Source organism: Crinia signifera, chromosome 8, assembly GCF_055691185.1.
Source record: "Crinia signifera chromosome 8, ASM5569118v1, whole genome shotgun sequence".
Classification (NCBI taxonomy): domain Eukaryota; kingdom Metazoa; phylum Chordata; class Amphibia; order Anura; family Myobatrachidae; genus Crinia; species Crinia signifera.
The window spans coordinates 43,612,311-43,627,155 of NC_139224.1; the positions used below are offsets into that span (position 1 = coordinate 43,612,311).

A 14,845-nucleotide genomic window follows, 5' to 3' on the forward strand; every position below is an offset into this window, starting at 1 on the left:
CTGCGCTCGCCACGCTTCGGGTTGGCGTCAATAGCGGGGTGGCGTTAACGGTGGTGGGGGGCCATGAAACATTTTTTTTAAAAACATATTGCCCAATTTCACATTGTAATTTTATTTTAACATTGCTGTCTATGGGAAATCGGGTCCATCGCGTCTTTTAACATTACTGTCTATGGGAAATCGTGGGCATCGCGTCGCGGCCCCTTATAATGGCCACGACCGACGCGATGCCCCCGATATCGTGTCTTTTAACATTACTGTCTATGGGAAATCGGGGGCATCGCGTCGCGGCCCCTTATAACGGCCACGACCGACGCGATGCCCCCGATTTGGAGCTAAATCGTGGGCATCGTGTCGGTCGGGTGTCCTTAAGTTAACCAAACTTAAGGACAAAATCGGCAGCCCGGATAACTCACAAGTACCGATAATTTTGCTAGTTTTGCTATGGCCCACACCACTCAGTGTCAGGATAATTACTAAATGCCACAACTCTACAATACCACACTGTCTGCTATCAGGCGTTCAGGAGGGCGAGGGATGTGGGGGGGGGGGGGGTGAATAATGAAGCAAGGGTTCTATGAGATGATTGTTGAAAGGGGGTGCATATGAAGTGGGGTACCACCCACCCTTACAGGGACATTCAGGAGAATAAGAGGGGTATTCAATTAACCGCAGTTAATTACCATGGCTATTTGTCTCGCTGGGAGAAAGATTATGTTTTTCATGTTTTTTGAGAAACATGGGGAAAAATCATAAAAAACTTCCGTTTTCCGCTCGGAGGAAATTGGATACCCACCTAAGTATATAAACTATACATATGAAGGATTCGTTTGTAGTTGATGACATTCAACTGTTGGAGTCAGAAGCAGCCGTGCCTGCATCTTTATGCTAATGACACTGTGAGCCATCCACATACTCAAGGACACGCCCACAAGGAGCCAGGGACGCTCCATTAAGATGCAACATTTTTATTTGTCTTTTAAGCTACCGGCCCTGTTACCCCCTAGTCACTGTACAAGATCACCCCTTACATTTCTGCTACTGTGAGTATAAATTGATCTGCGGCTTGAAAATAGGGAAGAATAAGCATTGATTTAGAATTTCGGCTTAGCCTGTTACTGTAATGTTTGGGTTGGACTGACATATTACTTTCCTGGCCAATATAAAAGGAAAAACTACTTGGGCGAGATGCAATTTTTAGATTTTTTGCTATTCTTCCGCGGAAAACCGTCCGAATTCGCACTTTTTCAGAAAATCGCACATTTACTAGGATGTGAATTGCGGTGAAAAGCGCACAGGCTCCAGCGTTGTCTCTGTCATCTACTGCAGCAGCTCACCCCGCACTGACTGTGGGGTGAGCCGGCTTCCTCAGTTGTCAGGGTGCTACAGACAACGCTGGAGCCTGGATTTGTAAGTATAGGGGTCAAATTAGTGTGTGTATAATAAACTTTTACTGTTCTCTGTGCCTGTGTTTTTTTTCTCAATATTCTTTTTACTGGTTGACTACAAATCCAAGGGGGCCCATTAATGCCCCGTATGCTGGGACTTTTATATTTTATGCGTATCAGCCGGACATCCACTGGCCAGGGACACCGGGGAAAGCCCTGGGCTTCAGCTCTGGACAGGTGAAGCCTGGTGGATGGGACCCCTTTATTGGGGGGTCCCCACTCCCCCAGGTACCCCATCCAGGGCTGACCAGCCACGGTGAGCATGGTAGGGCCTGGCGACCGACAGTTTTTTTGTCCCCCGTATTTTTGGAACCAGGACCAGTCCAAGAGTTCTGGGCTGGTTTCAGAAATACGGGGGGGGGGGGGGGACCCCTATGCTTTTTGTCCCCTGTATTTTTGGGACCAGGTCCGGCTCAATGTGACCAGGCCTGGATATGCCTGGGAGGGGGGACCCCATGCTGTTTTTTTTTACACAAACAAAACGCACATTAGCATGTCTCCGCAAATTCGCACATTTTCATGACTAAAAAATCACACATTTTCATATCTAAAAATCGCACCATATCGCACTATTTCATTAGTCAAATTCTTCTTAAAAAAAATGCAATTTTGAAAAATGAGATAACGTGCGATTTTGTAACCTTACTAATAATCGCATTTCATTAAACCTTACCGTTTATGTCATAACACAGCGCTCCTGCCGACCATGATATGCAATCTCGGGGCAATTACTTGTGTATACAACAGTCATAACAGTTGCATCATTTAAACATATCTGCAAACAGAACTGCACAGATTTCCCTGGAAAAGTATATTTTGGTACTTGTGTATTTTGGCGGCGCCCATCGCATTGCATACCATAACGCATACGATGGTATGCGATACGACGCGATATCGTACGATAGTGCACGATGGCATACAATTTTGAAATTGTATGCCATTGTACATGGCATACAATGCCATACGATGCGATGCGATGCGATTAAACATTGTATAAGCACCCTAATGGGTGCTTATACAATGTTAAGCACCCAAATGGGTGCTTACAATGTTAAATGCACCCCCACGCCACCCCCCCACTATAAACGTGAACCCGAACCGTGGCGAGCGCAGCGAGCCCGCGAGGGGCGGCGGTACGCGTCCTACGACCTTTTCATACCCCCACTATCCACGTCGGCGTGGAGTTGAGAATAGAATAGTGTGGCGAGCCCGAAGCGTGGCAAGCGCAGCGAGCCCCGCGAGGGGACGCGGATACCTGTGAAGCCCGCGAAGGGACACGTTTACCTGTGAAGGTATCCGCGTCCCCTCGCGGGGCTCGCTGCACTCGCCACGCTTCGGGCTCGGTGGCTCGCTGCGCTCGCCACACTATTCTATTCCCAACTCCACGCCGACGTGGATAGTGGGGGTATGAAAAGGTCGTAGGACGCGTACCGCCGCCCCTCGCGGGCTCGCTGCGCTCGCCACGCTTCGGGTTCACGTTTATAGTGGGGGGGTGGCGTGGGGGTGCATTTAACATTGTAAGCACCCATTTGGGTGCTCAAAAGCACCCTTTAGGGTGCTTATACGATTTTTGGTCGTATAGGGGGTCAAAATCGCGTCGCATCGTATGCCATCGGGTGCATGGCATGCGATGCGATCTGTTCGTCGTACGACGGACATCGGGGGCGCCGCCAAAATACACAAGTACCTATATTTTTAAAATAGGTGTCACCAACCTCTCTTTTGCCACAACGATCCCAAGTAACTGATCTTCCAGCCCTTCGGGGGTGATCATAAAGTTTAACAGTGACACTTTTGTCGCCAACTCTGGCAGGTAATGCGGATTTCTGAGTTTAGTCGTTATATAAAATCTAAAGTCATTTGAATATTCAATAGTTGTCTCTCCAAGTCTGATGCACTCCATGCCTCCTGTAAATAACAAAATACAGATATAAACCACTAAATAAACTCCTGATGTGGGATAAGGAAGCTTTTCAGATAAAGTTGTGCCAATATTTAATTGATGTTACAATCTACCGTGTTTTTCAGTCTAGCATGTGTCCAGGACTGAGTACATATCATGTCACATGGGTGTCTCTGTTAGGAATGATACATAGGATACTTGATGGTTTTGCAGCCTTCTTGTACTACATGCAGAGTCACATTCCTGCCCCTGAAAGATGAGTTTGCATCATAGTTGCCTACCCTCCTGCATTCTGCAGACTCCCTGAAATAACAACAATCGCCCTCTCACTAATACCCCTTTTAGACATACTACCCGGGAATTACCCTGCATTTTGACTGCTGGTTCATTTTCCCGGGTGCAGCCTGCACCCTTTCACACTTACAGCAGCAAATTACCGGGTGAAGCAGTTCTACCCAGTAATTTGCTGAAAAACCCGGGTTTTTCTTATGTCTGAAAGGGGCAACCCGGGTCTTAAATCCCGGGTCCTCAACCCAGGTAAAAAGAAGGGTCTGAGACCTGGGTTTTAACACCCGGTTTGACCCTTTCAGACATACCAAAATCCCGGGTTGATGCGCGTTCATGTGCAAAAACCTGGGATTTTGCCGTATGTCTGAAATTAGTCTAGAAATCTCCCTCATTTTACATAGCCCCCATTACACCGTTATATTTTTTGGGAAAAAAGGAATGAGAGACAGATAAATTTACATTGAATCATCAGTACAATTTCTCAGCACCTTTGGGAGGAGCATGACACCTCCTTAAATGGGGCGCTGTGCAAAATTCTGCTACCAACTATAATCTCCCTGAAACTAGTTTTCAAAAGTAGGCAAATACATAATCTGCAATTGTTTCCCACAAGTGGCCAAGCAGAGCACATGCTCCTATGTATGTACCCAGCAGTCAAACAGTTGTAAAACTGTTGCACTGTGCATTTGACAAATCAGGCTGGTACAGGTTGCAGGGTGGATCCGTCATGAAAAGAAAACACACACTGTTATACCAAGGAGAACCTGGTATTAAACACTCTGGGTGAGATTTAATAGGATGAGAGATTCAGAAAGTGAGAGATTTGGTGAGAAATCTCCAGGTTTTTTAAAGCGACAATCATTTACACTGCTAAAGCAGTTTGATTTTGCCGTGTAAATGATTGCCGCTTTAAAAAAACTGGAGATTTCTCACCAAGGGGGAGATTCTCTAAGAATCTCCGCCCCCCTTCGCCGCCCATCGCATTTATAATTATCGCATATGTTGTAACATATGCGATAATTAAGGCAAAGGACAGCTCTTGCGTTAAGAGCTGTCCTTTGCGGTGAGAGTCGCCGGGTCCCAGCAGGTCCCGGCGGCTCCCCCCTCCCTCAGTGCAGGGAGGAGGTCACAGGTCCGGGCAGCACTGCGCTGCCCAGACACAGGTGAGGGGGCGATGCGGGGCGGCGGGGGTCCGTGCTGTGCGTCGGCGCGGGGCGGCGGAGGGTTGCGGTAGAAGCCCATTGGCGTCTATGGGGCATCGCCAGATTTTTCTGGCGATGCCCCCCGCCGCGGTAACCCGGCGAGGGATGCTTACAGCATCCCAAAATGCGGTAAAAACCCTGATAACAGGGTTTTTACCGCATTTTTCGCTTAGAGAATATCCCCCTAAATCTCTCACTTTCTGAAACTCTCATCCTATTAAATCTCAGCCTCTATGCTAGTAGAAGAGGTATGACTTAATAATTGTCAACTTACTAACTGAAAATAAAATTACATTTAAGTGTTGCGTTTACATGTACATTAGACCCTCATTTTCAGTTGCATGAGTTCATCAGTATCCCTAGAGATGGCACTATGTCATTTAATGGTCTACAAGTGCCAGACAGTTAAATATAATCCCACAAACAGCCATATCAGTTACATGTGGATACACTTGTAATGTTACTTGCAACATGCACATGCAAAAACAAACATAAAGAGGTATTTACCTTCATCTGCCCCAGATTAAGCGTTAAATAGGATAAGAAAAACAATATAACAATGAAAGCTGACATAAAAGTTATTATTTATATCTTTACATATTAAGTTACTGTTGTTGCCAGCATATTCCATTGCGCTTTATAACTAGGAATAAATCACTAATAAGAAAGACTGGTTAATAACAGACAGAAAAGAAGTCTGGGGCCCTGCCTGCAAGCTTACAGTCCATGGGCAGAGCTACCATAGGTGCAGGGGGTGTAGCTGCTATGGGCCCTAGAGCTAAGAGGGGGCCACCTTCCCTGTCACAGTGTTATATACAAGGGCGTAGCTACCATAGGTGCAGGGAGGGCAATTGCAAAGGGGCCCCGATCTAAGAGAGGCCACCTTCCCTGTCACAGTTACATGTGTTATATACTAGGGTGTAGATAACATAGGTGCAGGGAGTGCAGCTGCTATGGGGTCCAAAACTAACCTTCCCGATCAGAGTTACATGCGTTATACACAAGGGTGTAGCTACCAAAGTTATATGTGTTATATGAATCTCCCAGGGCTGGTGCAAGGCACCGGAGCGCCCCAGGCGAGTCAGGGTGGGGGCGCCCCGGTGCCGGGGGGAGGGTGCCGCAAGTTTTTTTACACAGTTCGCTGGGGGTGAGGGGCGAACTTCCACCCTCCAGGTGCCGGCGCCCTAGGCAAATGCCTAGAGCTGCCTAGTGGTGGCGCCGGCCCTGGACTCTCCAAAAGGGTATAAATATATACATCAGAGATGGTACAAAGAAGGGAAAATAAAATGGTACATGGCCTTACCCAGAAAGACTAAAAAAATCGCAATATGTACAGTTCGGAGCAGAGAAGGGAAAGGGGGACATGATAGAGACTTTCAAAATATATCAAGCGTTTTAACAAGGTCAAGGAGCGAAACATTCTTCAAATGTAGAGAAGCAATGAACACTAGGACATGCACTGGCACTGGAGGGATGGAGGTTAAGGGGTGATCTGAGGAAAAATTAATTCACAGAAAGAGTCGTGGACAAGTGGAATAGTCTCCCATCAGAGGTGGTAGAGGCTAAGACAGTAGAATAATTTAAACATGCTTGGGATAGGCATATGAATATCCTTACAAAGAAATAAGGATCAAGTAGGGTCTGAGAATAATATGGTACAAAATAGGGGCAGACTAGATGAGATACGGTCTTATTGTTGACCCAACTTACGTCGACAGTCTTTAGGTCGATACCGTTGGATCGACAGGCAACAAGGTCGACAGGGTTCTAGGTCGACATGTATGAAGGGCGACAGGTGTCTAGGTAGACAGGGACAAGTTCGACAGGTCAACATGGGTTTTTTCACTGTTTTTTGAGCTGACAGGTGGTATTTCATGCCCTACCATCCACTAGGGCGCGGTGGGAGAATATCCCGCGAGCGATGCGAGGGGCTGCGGTTGACTTCCAACTGTGTCCATGTTGACTGTCGACATTCGGGTCAAAAAACAGTGAAAAGACCCATGTCGACCTCACAACCTGTCGACCTAACCCATGTCGACCTAACGCATTTGTCGACCTAAACCCATGTCGACCTAGAACCCTGTCGACTTTGCTGCCTGTCGACCCAATGACTGTCGACCTAAGTTGGGTCGACAATACGATCCACATCCGACTAGATGGGCCGGGTGGTTCTTATCTGCCGTCACAGTCTATGTTTCTATAGATGGTACATAGGACCTAAACTATGGGCCAAATGTAATAGGGTGTATGAGAATCAGAAAGAGGGAGATTTTGGGAGAGTTTTCTCATTTTTTTAAAGCGGCAATCATTTACACTGCAAAACCAGGTTAATTTTGTCTTGTAATTGATTGCCGTTAAAAAAAAAAACATTAGTGATATACAGGGGCATGTGCTGAATCCAGGTGGCCCCCTCCTCTTCCCAGCACAGTAGACTCTATTATCCTGCTAGAGCCTACTGCGCATGCGCAGGTCTACAGAAACATGGCGTCCACCATGTTCCGGAGACAAAATTCCTACTGTGCATGTGTGCACCCATTTTGCCACCAATTGTTTTTCCGTGACTGCAGCTCCGTTGTTGTGGGGACTCCAGAAAGGTATGTAACAAGACATGGGTGCAGTTTGGGCAATGTGGGGCCCCCTCGATCCAGGGGCCCGTGTGCACCTCACCCGCTTATGGTGGTATAAACAAGCATTGCCAGACGTACCCTGTTTAAACGTCTGTTTCAGCAGCAATGGTTCCAGTGACGGATCCAGCTCTTCTCCTACATTCTCCAGCAACAGAGGCGTTCCAAACTGGATGCAGTTCTCCAGAGTGCGCATGTAGTCCGAATCTGTCAGTTTGATCACACTCAGCTGGTTCTCTCTTTCTGAATTCTTTATCCATTTATTAGCTTGGCTCTGGGGGTCAATCATTAAGGGCCTGTAATACAAAAGGGACACTTGATTATTATTTAAAAGTAAGGATGGGGAACCTTTGGCCCTCCAGCTGTTGTTGAACTACAGATCCCAGCATGCCCTGCAACACTTTTAGCAAGGCCAAATAGAAGAACTGTAGCAGGGCATGCTGGGATGTGTAGTTCAACAACAGCTGAGTTACAGGAAAAATAAACCCAATTACTAAAAAACAGAACACAGTAAAATATGTCTAAGTCTAGATGAGACCATACAATGACAATACTGCATACAATCTATTGTCATCTCCTGTGAGCTGCAGGGTACGTACCAGCGCCTCGAGTTGCTCACAATGACACCGTTATCCACGGAGAAGATGTCTGTCGGTAATCCGGCTATGTTCCAGGCTCTGATTTTAATCGGGTCCCCAAGGGTTTTACTCAAGGAAAAGTCATCAGAGCAGGGAATACCTTTACTCTGAAATTAAAATATGAATTACTAAATTAAAAATCAAATATGAATCTGTTTGTTGAAATCTTGCATAAAGAACATATGTATCAAAAATATGAATATGAGCGTGCTAAATGCAATATAGATCATTTTTACTAGACTAGCATTGGGAACGTGTGGCAGGAAAGGATCAGAATTATGATAAATACATCTGCCAATAGTGTTTTAACACTGAGGCCTCTATTAAACCATTCACAGAAATAAATTAAAATAAAATCAGAATTTACACCTGCTGTGGTCTGGCGGCATCTCCCCGCATGTTTCCATACAGTGAATGATTGTCAGCACTCTGATTGGTGGATAGCACCAGCAGTGGCGTAACTACCTAATTGTCGCCCCCCCCCCGCCGCATATTTTTCGGCGCCCCCCTCGACGTACCTGCCCGGCCGTATCTGCCTGTCACGGTCCCGTCTCTCCCGGCGCCGGCTCAACTGCTATAATGAAAACGGACTCTTAGAAAATGGCTGCCCCCCTACTGCAGACAGAAAACTGTCTGCAGTAGGGGGGCAGCCATTTTCTAAGAGTCCGTTTTCATTATAGCAGCAGGAGCCGGCGCCAGGAGATTCGGGACCGTGACAGGCAGATGCGGCCGGACAGCAGCGGGTAAGTGGTAGCTATAGCCCCGCAGACCCCCGGCGCCCACAGGTTCTCTGCGCCTCCCCGCCACCGCGGGGGCTGCGGAGCTATAGCCAGGGGCGTAGGGAGGGTGGTTCCAGTGGAGCTTATGCTCCAGGCGCCGGAAAGTTGAAGTGGCGCTGTACAGCTCCGTGTCCTGTCTCTCTCCTCCTTGCTGCTGCGGCTGATGTGAGCTATAGATGGCAGGGGGAGCACCTCTCAGGCTGATAGTGAAAGTGAAACTAACAGCCTGAGAAGGGAGAGAGAGAGAGACCGAGGAGCAGTGCCGTCACCGTGGTAAGCCTTTGTAAAGTGAGTGGGGGCTGAGGGGACAGCAGATCTAGGTGTTTGAGTTACATGTACATGTGACATGTCTGCCCATGAACATACCTCCCAACTTCTGGTCTGGTGAAATCGGGACACTAATGGGGCGGGGCGTATGCAAATGAGGTCGTGGCTTATGCTAATTAGCCGCAAACTAATTTTTCATACCAGAATAGACGCTGTGCGCATGCGCACAGCGTCTATTCTATTAGATTGGGGGGTCTCCCAACTGCCACCGCCCCGCAGCGGGACAATGCCTGCCGCGGGTGGGACAGCGGGCAGGACCCGAAAATCGGGACTGTCCCGCTGTAATCGTGACAGTTGGGAGGTATGCATGAAGGGGGGGGGGGGGCTGTGCTGGAGGGGGGTGACTCAGATCCCCCTCCAGTTCAGCCCCCTCCCCCCCATAGACAGACATGTCACATAGTCTCACACACACACACACACAGCACCCCCCCTCCCCCCCTTTTATATGCAGAATCTCAGACATATTCAGGTTCTGAATATGTCTAACATGTCTGCCTATGCAGAGGGGAGGGGGGGGTGCTGCTGAAGTGAGGGCAAATATTGGACACAGCATTATATATTTATTATATATATTCCAAAGGCAATGTATGTATAATAATCATCCTATAGGCAGGGGGGTAGTGAGGGTGAAGCCGAGCGCCAGAGGATAACAGGGTGCCGGAGCCGTGCCCGCACCGCCAGCTCCCACGCCCACAGCTCCCCTGCCCGCTCCCGGCTGCGCGCTGTGTCTGGGAGACGTGCTGCTATTTTCAATGCACGTCTCCCGGTGGGGGGCGCGAAACATGCCCTTGCTCCGGGTGCCGTGGCACCTAGCTACACCACTGGCTATAGCTACGCCACTGAGCACCAGCCATCCGCCAATCAGAATGTTGATTCACTGCAGGCAGAGAATGTGCAAAGACGTGATAGATCTACCAAACATTAGCATAGAATACAGCGAGAACCATTTAAATAAACTTCAGTAGTAATTCTGGCAACATTCAGTGTTATAACAAGTATAAACACCATGGATGCATATCACTAAGTAATTCATTTGAAATTAGCATTTCACAAAAACGTGACGGATGAATCACTAATGATACAAAACATAAGATGTATCGCACACACCTTGCACAGCTTGCTCCAGTCTTTGGTACACTCTTGCCGATAGCCAGCGGTGAAAGCTCCAAGGTAAGCAATGACGCCAGCTGATACAAGGACATCTCCAGTCAAATTATCGTACATGTTCTGCAGAGAGTCCGCAGCATTGGACCATCTATATAACATCAAACAGACAGGTAAGACAACAGGTAGAACCACTACTGGATCTATCAAAGCAAGTTCCCACTGATAGGTAATACAAGGTCAAGGTATAAGGGGCCCAATAGCTTGTCTTCCAAGATAAGAAGAAGTGGCCGATTAAGAGCTTTAGCACTAGCCCTAAGGGCTGCCAACGGTTCAGCGGGTGAGATGATATGCAAATGCTATTCTCCGCCTTCCCTTGTGCACCAGGGTGCGGCGGATAGTATAAGCACTGAGACACCTATTATTGAGGTTCTGAGTACTCCATCATCAGCGCACCATCAGTGTACCATCGCTAACACCACTGCTTGTACCATCAACACATGACTGTTCAGTGTGTCCTTCTCAAATAACCCAGAACATGGTTATATTTGACTGCCGATATGTGCTTGGGAATGCCAATGTGAGATGGCCTTTTTCTGAGAACAATTCAGGCCGCCTCCCAGGCACCGCTCAGGAATGCCCATGGTTGTGCACCAAAACATGATGAGACGTGCTACCATGCTGGGACCTGTAATTCCACACAGAAAGGTGCACCCCCTAAGCACAGATAATCATAGTAATAATGCAAATCTCAATCAAAATAAAAACTGGCCTGTGTTTTTCTCCTCCGAGTCCTCCAATCAGCTTCTCTGCTCGATCTAGCTTCTTAGCGCATAAATCTACTTGAAATTCCAAGCGAGCTTTCTCCTCTGTTTTCTCCCGAAACGTCTCCTCCAGGGCAGCCAGGCGATCCTCCACCTCTTTTAGCTCCGCCCGCTTTTGGTCTAGTACGGACATTGTTTCAGCCAATGACTGCTGTGCCTCTGCAAGTCGAGCTTTCTTGGGAGCAACCACCTGGGCAATGGCACATAATTGGACACATTTTCCATATCAGTAACATTGCCAGTGGGAAATTGCTAATTTGACTATTAAAATACATGATAGAATAAAAGCCAATGAACACATTGTTTTACTACTGGTAATGAAATAACGTCTTACACCATGTTTCAGTGATGTTACCGGTAAAGTAATACGGAGTTCCGATTATTGGTTCAACAAGCACAATGCAAGCCAAGCCATGTGAAAGTGGTGAATGCCAGGGCTAATAAACAGATGTCAGAAAAGAGAGAAACATGTGGATTTCTGTTATGGAGTAGGAGGTGATGGCTGATGACAGAGGTTGCACCTCGTGGTGACCCAATCTCACTGTTACCTCTACATCACTTAAATTCATGAATCTGCTTCAGATATTGTGAAAAGAGGTCCTTATTCAGACCCGTTACCTAGGCTGCACATGTTCACAGCCAAGCTCCTCCCCCCACTGCCCCCATTGTCACCCACCCCACGCTGATCAAATCCACTCTCTAACATGCGTGGGGATGTGTACACTAACACTGCATGGCGCCGCATTGGTCAAAAATCATTTGATGGTCTAGACTGACTTTTATTATGCCCGCAGATGGCCAAATTGTGGGCGGGCACTGACATCATGTGACATCAGCCACCCGCCCCAAGCAGAGAGAAAAAAAATTGTTGTTTTAAACCACCTTGCGCTGCTAGTAGACCAATTTAGTACTAATAATACCACTGGACAGAATAACACTGGACACACTGCTGAAAATGTAGAAAATTTTATATATAAGACAAAAAGATAATAAAACAATTCATACATATAAATTAATAACAATAATTAATATAATACAATAAAAATACCCAAATGGCCATTATAGGGTTACGTTTGCAAACTGTATAGAAGCTCCGTGATGGGTTAAAGATTAATGGTAGTCACTGGGGGTAACCAAGATGATGGGGGGATGGGAAGGGGGAATGATGCAAATGAATAAGCAGCACAGTTAGTAGATGATTGGGAAGCACATGCAGGGTTAATAAAACTGATGAAACAGTGCCCAGAATGAGGCACTGTAAGCAGTAGGTATTATCTCACCCTCCGTTGGTATGGTAGTAGGAGGCGTCGGGGAGCTTATGTTGGTGTCAGCTCATACCCGTTTTGATGGCATTGCAGGCGGGGAGCTTGATTTTGGAGAGCTCTACCCTGGGTGCTGGGTCTGATGTAATTGACCGGCTGCAGGTGCTGTGTGGACGTAGCCAGAGGAGTCAGTGGCTGGAAATGAACGCTGAGAAGCGGGAGTAACACTCGACCGCTGGGTAGAAGTGCAGTAGCTGCTGCCCAGATGACGGTGGCTTGTTAGCTGAAGACCGCGGCAGACCAGCTGGATGTTGAGACTGGTAATCAGGGGAATCACGGAGGTTTGCAGACGAAACAGGAAGTGACGTCGACGCGTTTCGTCTGCAAACCTCGGAGACGTCTTGAAAAAGTCTCCGTTGCCATAGAGACGAAACGCGTCGACGTCACTTCCTGTTTTGTCTGCAAACCTCCGTGATTCCCCTGATTACCAGTCTCAACATCCAGCTGGTCTGCCGCGGTCTTCAGCTAACAAGCCACCGTCATCTGGGCAGCAGCTACTGCACTTCTACCCAGCGGTCGAGTGTTACTCCCGTTTCTCAGCGTTCATTTCCAGCCACTGACTCCTCTGGCTACGTCCACACAGCACCTGCAGCCGGTCAATTCCATCAGACCCAGCACCCAGGGTAGAGCTCTCCAAAATCAAGCTCCCCGCCTGCAATGCCATCAAATCGGGTATGAGCTGACACCAACATAAGCTCCCCGACGTCTCCTACTACCATACCAACGGAGGGTGAGATAATACCTACTGCTTACAGTGCCTCATTCTGGGCACTGTTTCATCAGTTTTATTAACCCTGCATGTGCTTCCCAATCATCTACTAACTGTGCTGCTTATTCATTTGCATCATTCCCCCTTCCCATCCCCCCATCATCTTGGTTACCCCCAGTGACTACCATTAATCTTTAACCCATCACGGAGCTTCTATACAGTTTGCAAACGTAACCCTATAATGGCAATTTAGGTATTTTTATTGTATTATATTAATTATTGTTATTAATTTATATGTATGAATTGTTTTATTATCTTTTTTGTCTTATATATAAAATTTTATACATTTTCAGCAGTGTGTCCAGTGTTATTCTGTCCAGTGGTATTATTAGTACTAAATTGGTCTACTAGCAGCGCAAGGTGGTTTAAAACAACAATTTTTTTCTCTCTACCCATGTGAATTCTAGCTAATGCACATAAACCATATGCAGCAGCAGTAGATATCTGAATTGAATTACTACATATATATATATTTTTTTATATTAAAAATACATTTTTTCTACTTATTGTCATAAGAACAGCGCCAGAAACACGGTGTAATCTGTGGTGATTTCGGTCTCCACACATTGCACACCCCCCCATTTTTTTCATACCCGCCCCAAGCAGGCACACCCATAAAATGCTGGGCGTTGCCCTGCTCCGCCTACCTGCACGCCCCTCCCTGCTGCTCCTGGAGCGACGGTCAGCCGGGTGTGTGACTCGACAAAGCTATTCACTCCCGGGGGTTCGCGCATGCGCAAACCCTGGAGATCGGTGACTGGGCCGAATTCGGCCTGTTACAAATGGGTCTGATTCAGAGATGAATGCATTTTCCATTTTGGGGTATTACTCCCATAAATCCCGTAGGATTCTGTCAGGAAGCCAGGACTGTATTACCAGCAGAATGTGTATGATTTATACGTGTTGTGAGTAAAGAGAGACTCGGAGGCCGCCTGTCACTAGTGTAATGCAGGGCGCGTTATAAAGCTACGTTAGGTGTAGGTGGAATGTGCCAATACCTTTGCAACTCTGTCATAGACTTCCATAGCACAAATCCACCGGCACAGGCCCTCAGCTGCAGAGGAGGCTTTGGCCACTTTTACTGGGTCAAAGTCGGGATTAGTGATATATTCACTGCGGATCTTCTGCATTGCCGACACCTGCAACAAGTATAGGAATTATTTGACATCGTATTCTAAAGTATATTTTGCTGTTTATTTATATTTTCAACAAAATTGAATTCGTTTGATAAATAGTATTAGGCATAAAATAAACAAATTTCAATCTTATTAATACGTACCGGAATATTATCCTTGTCGTACTCCCGCAGGTCTTTTAGAAAGTTCATGTCACCCAACACCTTTTTACTGGGTCCCCAGTAATCCAGTATCTACAAGATAAAAGTCAGCCATTGCCCAACTCTTGCCTTGTGTATAACACATGTTCATGATGACATAACACACAATTACCTTCTGTCCAGTCCCCGCCGGGTCATTTATTTTCTCTGCTTTGATCTCTTTCATGACGCAAACCGCTGCCATGACCAGTTTCACACCCGAAGGAGGGTTCTTCATGGTTTTTACAATGGTGACATCAGACGGCTAGCACAAGATATTTATTAGTGGAAAGATATGAAAT

At 47.0% G+C, this 14,845-nt stretch overlaps 1 protein-coding gene across 1 annotated transcript in view; it reads right to left on the bottom strand.

The window, feature by feature from the left end:
• The window catches only part of DNAH12 (dynein axonemal heavy chain 12), a 93,568-nt gene that overhangs the window by 19,203 nt on the left and 59,520 nt on the right, over positions 1 to 14,845 (bottom strand). The window contains exons 41-48 of the mRNA XM_083158176.1: positions 14,677 to 14,808; positions 14,508 to 14,597; positions 14,227 to 14,367; positions 11,086 to 11,327; positions 10,317 to 10,464; positions 8,065 to 8,210; positions 7,547 to 7,761; positions 3,164 to 3,356 (exon numbers count right to left, since the gene is read on the bottom strand). Coding sequence (XP_083014302.1) covers positions 3,164 to 3,356; positions 7,547 to 7,761; positions 8,065 to 8,210; positions 10,317 to 10,464; positions 11,086 to 11,327; positions 14,227 to 14,367; positions 14,508 to 14,597; positions 14,677 to 14,808 — 1,307 coding nt within the window. The remainder of the gene's footprint in view (positions 1 to 3,163; positions 3,357 to 7,546; positions 7,762 to 8,064; positions 8,211 to 10,316; positions 10,465 to 11,085; positions 11,328 to 14,226; positions 14,368 to 14,507; positions 14,598 to 14,676; positions 14,809 to 14,845) is intronic.